This window comes from Lonchura striata, chromosome 1, assembly GCF_046129695.1.
Source record: "Lonchura striata isolate bLonStr1 chromosome 1, bLonStr1.mat, whole genome shotgun sequence".
In the NCBI taxonomy this organism is placed as follows: Eukaryota; Metazoa; Chordata; class Aves; order Passeriformes; family Estrildidae; genus Lonchura; species Lonchura striata.
In genome coordinates, this window is record NC_134603.1 from 14,747,142 (window position 1) to 14,754,250 (window position 7,109).

The 7,109-nt window shown below is 43.3% G+C and overlaps 1 protein-coding gene across 1 annotated transcript in view; it reads left to right on the forward strand.

The window, feature by feature from the left end:
* Positions 1-6,859, forward strand: part of EXT1 (exostosin glycosyltransferase 1) — a 177,734-nt gene extending 170,875 nt beyond the window's left edge. Inside the window, exons 9-11 of the mRNA XM_021546410.3 lie at positions 546-706; positions 1,701-1,872; positions 4,401-6,859. Of these exons, the coding sequence (XP_021402085.1) occupies positions 546-706; positions 1,701-1,872; positions 4,401-4,586 (519 nt within the window). The 3' untranslated portion in view covers positions 4,587-6,859. The remainder of the gene's footprint in view (positions 1-545; positions 707-1,700; positions 1,873-4,400) is intronic.
* Positions 6,860-7,109: the final 250 nt, after the last annotated feature.

Consider the following 7,109-nt stretch of genomic DNA (forward strand, 5'->3'; position numbering starts at 1 on the left):
CTTGAAAGTATGACTGACATGGTCTTCAGAAGGCTCAAAGCAGTTGGAAAATACAAAAGGACTCCACACTGACTGCCTGTTTTATTCTCACTAAGCCACCTTTACCATTTAAAGTGTTTGACTCCTGATTTTCCAAACTCTGTGTTAACAGTGATGAAATGGTAGGTGCAATGTACAAAGATGTGCAAAATTTAAGTTTACCACATGGCTATTACCCCTTGGTGTTGCATCGAGGTATAAATACATGCACCTACACCCAGTCTTTCTGTAACTTGAAAAGGTTTGATATGTAAAGGGCAAACTTGAAAATGTTAATGTAATGCTGTGATGCTCTAGACTCTCTTTAACAGGAACCATTAAAATGTGCATAATTATAGGGCAAAATGTCAAGCAGTCAGTTTAATTTACTGATGAATACACAGAATTACTGTTTTGCAACAGTTCCAAGATTTTGTACTGCGAATTAGTGGCGAGGTAGTATTTTGTTTTGTTGACATTTGTTGAAACAGTTTTGATATTCATTTGGACTGTATCTTTGTCCACAGGTGGATTTTGCCTTTACAGTTTGGCAGAGCTTTCCAGAGAGGATTGTAGGGTATCCTGCACGCAGTCACTTCTGGGACAACACTAAGGAAAGGTGGGGGTATACCTCCAAATGGACTAATGACTATTCCATGGTATTGACAGGAGCTGCTATTTACCACAAGTAAGAATCCAGAGCATCTGCTATCCTTCTTCTGTATGAAACAAAGTAGTAAAGAGGGGTGGGGGTGGGATGTGAAGAACATTCTTCTGGGGAGGGGAAAAAGTGAAAAGATAGTAAGTGGGTCTACTTTTTATGGGGTAATAATTTTAGTTCTTGGTTTAGCTCTGGGGATCTGGTAATCATTACTGCACTTGTTGGGTCTCTTTGAAGTCACTTGTGTTTTGAGGCAGTCAGACTGCTCTTTTTAACATCAGGAATTACATACTTCAAAGAGTTCCCAAATTCATTAAGCTGCTTGGCTGAATGGCCTGTAGCATAGCAGAAAGGAGGTTACTTCCAGACCAGCTCTGGGTATGTGCTGGCTGACAGCTACAGACTGCAAAGTCTTCTGGCTACTCTACAAATGTAGCACAATGAGCATGTGACAGCTCAGCATATTGCAGCACATTGGAGAAAACCTATGTTGTTAGAACTTCAGTAGACCAAAGTCCTCTCTACATTTAATAAAACAGAAAATTCTGGAATCTCTTATCCACACCCCTACAAAGGAGAAGACAGGCCACAGGGGATGATATAGACCCAAAGGAGAATAATTTCAACAATAAGAACAGTAGTAGGGCACTTCTAATACGAGTTATTTCCAATGGAACAGTTTGGAAAGAAAATACGGAGGATGAATTCAACAGTGTTGTCGATCACACTGTAGCACAGTGGGGCTCTCCTTCCTCCTTATCCATTATCTTGATACTTAGGCCTACATTGTTTCTTTCAATGTGGTTGCAACAAAGGTATATGTTCTCTTTCTCCTTTAGCACTATTTACTGTCTTGATGAAAAACTGATTTGTTTTCCCTTGTTATTGGAGGGTGAGATCAAAGAAAGGAAGTGCTGTATTGGAAGATGAGTACAAAACTCGGGTCTCAACTGAGATGGAAATGTCCTGGATACCTGAAAGCCCAGTGACTTGTATTAATAACACTGCTGTTGGTTTTCAGATATTATCACTACCTGTACACTCATTACCTGCCTGCCAGCCTAAAGAATATGGTGGACCAACTGGCCAATTGTGAGGACATTCTAATGAATTTTTTGGTGTCAGCCGTGACAAAATTGCCTCCAATCAAAGTCACACAGAAAAAACAGTATAAGGAGACCATGATGGGACAGGTATGTAATCACAGCATGTTTTAGTAATTGGGGTGTATTGATAATGTAACAGGTTCACTTCTAGGTTAGGCTTACAGAGTGATACAATTCTGCCAAATATTTTTGAAGTTTCTAGTTTAGCAGAACTGTGAATAGACTTTAGATATGCTTATTATAATGAAGAAAAAAGAAAACTGGCAAACATCTACTGTGAATGCTGCTTCCCTTCATACTTCTATGACATAGTGTTATTCATGGTGATCCTAAACTCCTGGAACTGATGATTGTGGTGACTGAATTCCAATTAAACCCTAATTTTCTAATTAAGTATTCTAGCTCCAAGACCTAGTCATGCAATGCTAGAAGCATAAGTAAATTCTAGAAAGATTTTCTATTTATTATTATTATTAATTAATAAAATGTACCAGGCTGTCCCTGTGCTATTTTAAATTACATAGTGTGATTCAAGCACTGACACTGAACTGTCACAACAGAGATAATTTGTGATATGCAAGTGTTTTTTCCCCACAGGGAACATTTTATCCCACAGTTATGCCATCACTCATTAGCAGCCATGAAGTAGTTGCTTTAGGTCCTCTTCCAGTTACTGGATAAGCTTTCTGCCATTGCAGAAGTACCTCTAGTAACAGGGATACATGGTAGTGTGGGGACACTGGTCCTCCTATCCTATGTGAGAGAACAATGAGGGGAACAGCAAATCCTGCAAAACCTGCAATGCTGAGCAGCCTCCCATCCATGCTGCCACGGTGTCTGTGATCTCAGTGCAAACAGCACCATGATTTCTAGGGGGGCAGGTGAAAGAAGAGCCCTCGTGTTTCCCCTCCCATTTTCTCCTGGTAGCATTACTCAGATCTTTGACTGGGGAATTGCCATGCCAGTTTGTAAACTCCATTATCTCTGTGTCACTGTGCTTGCAGCTGACGTATCGGCAGCTTTGGTAGCATCCAGCAATTCTGACTCATCTGGGTGCCCAGGAGACCTTCTGTGAACAAGAAGGTGCCATCCAGAAAGCACCTAATGCTTCCAGCTTCAGCTTCACCTCTCCACAGGGCTGTGCTTTGGCTGTTTGGCAGAGCTTGAGCATTCATTTTTCATCTTACAGCACGGGTGACTTGAGTCAGCCATGAACTATAACTCTCTTCTAAAGACAGGTTGTTCCTGCAGCTTTGGGAAATGTAATGGGCCATGTTCATAATTCCTTGAAAGACAAATAAAAAATTAACATAACCTCAGTGTTGTGACAGAGATGAATAGTCATATGGAAATTCAGTGTTAATGGCCAAAATACCTGCTATAATCCTCTAGCAACAAGCTTTTGCTTGCTATTTAATGGCTCTGTATAATCAGGAGGCTGTAATCAATGCACATTATAACCTACCACTTGAGCTAAACTGGACAGGCCTTGGACCAATATCAAGTCTGGTATCACAGTCATTTGGCAAGTCCCTGACTTTATCTTTTTATTCATGTTTTAATTTACATCCTTTGACTTTATCAATTTATATTTGTTTTAAAGTATAGTGGAAACATAAGTGCTATAGAGAGATGCATGGGAGGTGGCACAAAAAAACCCTAGGCTCTCAATATTCCTACTTTATCTTAAATAATGTTTTTATTATGTTTATAAATGTTCTTTAGGTACAAACAAAAAAAATAATAGCAGCTTTAACAACGCTAGGGCCTTTTTTTTCCAGAGCTGCCGAGTTTCAATAGACATCCACAGGGATTAAATCTGCCCTGAACTTTGGAAAATCATGCCAGAATATTTTGCATGTATGCAATCAAAGACTACATGGTGTTTTCCTTGGGTCAGAGTTTAATATGATGTAGTCTTGGACTCCATTTTTTGAGTCTGTGAAACAGTGCTGTCGGATGCACTGGACTTGGCCTGAAAGCACCTTGCTTTTTTTTACTGCAGGGCACCTACACACAAGTAATGCCAAGCACATAAGGACATCTAAGTTACAAGCTGGTTGAAATTACTTGTTTATAAATTCCTGCAGATCTGAACTGCAAAAGTTCAGGTTTATTTTCCTCCTATGGCTGAAGACCATGGGCAGCAACTGGCCTGGCCTTGGGTGTGCACCTCTGCTCGAAAGCAATGTCCTTCTGTTTTTTCCTGGTGGTTTTTAAGAACTTGTTGTATCTCTGAAATAGCTGAAGGGTTTAAAGAAAAGAAGAGTGAGGGATGGGGTGAAATAGAGCACTGACAAGATTTGGGAGGGCTGCTTGTGTGGTGTGTTCCACAGGCTGGCTTGTGGTTGAGCTCATGTTCCCACGCTGCCCTGTCCTCTGCTCTCCTTGGGAAGTCAGGGGTGTGCAGCTGACGCCGCTGGATCTGCTGTGGCAGGGTGTTCTTCCCCTCTTTGAGCCCCCCAGGCAGGTTCCAGCTGCCAAGAGCCGCGCGGCCCCGAGCCCTGGCGCGGCCGGGCACCGCGGTGTCTGCCTGGCCCGGCTCGCGCATCCCCGTCATCCCCGCCATCCTGTGTGCCAAGGCGACTCTGACCTCTGCTCTCCTCTCCTCACAGACGTCCCGGGCCTCGCGCTGGGCCGACCCCGACCACTTTGCCCAGCGGCAGAGCTGCATGAACACTTTTGCCAGCTGGTTTGGCTATATGCCGCTGATCCACTCGCAGATGAGGCTCGACCCCGTCCTCTTTAAAGACCAGGTCTCCATCCTGAGGAAGAAGTACCGAGACATTGAACGACTCTGAGGACGCTGCTGAGGGGGCCGAGCCGCCCTCGCCCGTGGGGGAGCCAGACTGTGCCGCCGGCGGCGAGCGCCCGGCCCCGCCAGCCGCGTCCCGGTGCCGGGGCCCGCTGCTCCGGACTGCGCCCAACGCCGGCACGCTGCTGTCGCTGGGACTAGGTCGTGTACAGTTTCATTATGGAACATTAAATAATTATTTTTGAAATGATTGCTATGCAGGTTTAAACTTTTTTAATGATCAAAAAAAAAAAAAAACCCTATTAAAAACAGAGTTCTTTCTTTAATCAAAATTGTGTTGGTTGTGAATATTTCAGAGCTGCCATTTCTTTCTTTTATGCATTTGATTGTCAATGCAATTTTCATTCCTTTTCTTCTGCACAGTTAAACGCTGGAATCTCACTGGGGGAAAATGCAGCAGGTTCAGAAACAAATTGAACACAAACAGGACAGAACTGAAGTATTAATATTTCTCATTTACTACCAATGTTTTTTTTCCTGTTTTCCCCAAGCCAGTAGCAGCCTCTGTGGCTGAAATCCTTTGGACAGCTGGAAAACTGGAGAACCACCAAGGAGCCAAATGAGAGGGTAGATCCTTCTGTTTGGGGACCTGTGTTTTAAAGGCAATCAGCCTTGCCTTGAAGGGAGAGAGGAGCGTGACATGGAGCACAGGGACACACGTGCACAGCAGGGCTGCAGGGCCGTGTCTAGTGCTCAGAGAGGCACATCTGAGTGTCCCTGCCCACGGATGGCAGAGCACCCTGGGGCAGTCGGCATGGCCAGCTCGTGGTCCTGTGGGACACCCAGAGCCTGTGCAAGTCCCTGCTGTGGGCAGTGGTGCCTCTTGGCAGCTAAACATGCAGAAGTAGCTTCGTTCTTAGGGTAAAAGGAGTGTTGATGGAAAGCAAGAAAGCAAATTGGTGTTTGCATGCAGGAATTTGGCCTGTAACTGGCTTATTTGAAATCAAAGCATGGGCTTCTCTTTTTTCTCTTTTTTTCTTTCTTTTTTTTTTTTTTTTTTTAAGTGCAAATATATAGCGACATTCCCTCATGAAGGTCTGACACCTGAAGTAAAGCATATGGTCAGACACTGGGTCCTGGCACCAGTGGTGCTCCCAGGCATGCTTGGGGCAGGGTAACTCACACAAAAAACCTGCTTCTGAAAGATGAGTGCTGCTGGTGCTCCAGAATGGTTTCAGCATTTCAAATATAAGTATTTTTAAATTTAAATATTCTGGTTGTTTATTTTTTTTGTAATCCTTTGCTTATTTATGTGTTTCTTTACATTGAAGAACAAAAACAGAAGCAGTGATTTGGGTCAGGAAGATGCCATTCCAGTTTGCTAAGAGAGAAAATAAGCACTTTAAAAATGTTTCAAACCCTCACATTTTGGGGTGCTCTGTAATTATCTCCACCCCAAGAGGAGCTCTGTTAAGTCACAGGAAGAGGGTTTAGTGCTGATGCCCAGAAGACCAGCAAGCCTTTCTATACCTCACTTCTTTGTAAGCAGGCAGTCTGGTAGCAAGGATGAAGAGTAGTGACTCTTCAGTCACTATCAGTCCCATCTAGTAGGGATGAAGAGTAATTGGACCAGAATGACCACCTGTTTCATTCAGGCTCAGGCACCAATTTAATATGCAGCTTTAAGCAACTTGCATAACCAGGGCATGCCTCAATTTCCTCTTTGTCAAAGTAATAGTTACTGATTGTAGAGAGAATGCTGTGAAGCTTAAATAATTTCTCTTGCTGGTAAGATCATTATCCCTAAACAGAAAATTGCTGTCAAAGTGAAAAGTACATATTACTAAATGTTGAATGCAACCTGACATGTAAAGACATGCAGAGGGTGTTTTGCTTTGCATATGTATTGCAATATTTGAACAGAGCACATCAAATTAGGACAGGACTATCAGGTTCCTGGCATTTTGTTTTAGAATCATAGATTGGTTTGAGTTGGAAAGGATCTTGAAAATCATCTGGTTCTAATCCCCCCACCGCGGTCAGGGACATCTTCCACTAGACCAGGTTGCTCAGAGCCTCATCCAGCCTGGTCTTGGACACCTCCAGTGTGTTCTGGGCAACTTATTCCAGTGCCTCACCACTCTCACAGTAAAGAATTTCTTCCTAATATCTGATCTAAATCTACCTTCTTTCCATTTAAAACCATTACCCCTTGTCCTATCACTACATGCCCTTGTAAATCTGAACCAAATCTTTGGAGGAATCTGCCAAAACATGTGAGACTACAGCTAGTGATTTAAGCTGCTGAACAGAAGAGGTGCCACTTTTCCCTCAATTTCTGTTGCTCTCCCAGTCCCTGGCCATGCAGTCTCACCTGACACCTTCCGCCATGGTGATAGCCAACATGCTTCTGTGAGCCCATTCAACTCTCTAAACTCGTGGAAAACTGTCCAGTGATTTATCAGATTTTTGTAATACCATATTAGAGAGTTAAATCAGCACGTGGAGAGAAACATAAAGAGGCAGCAAGGTCAGGGAGAGAAGGGGAGCAGGATATATTCCAGTCTGT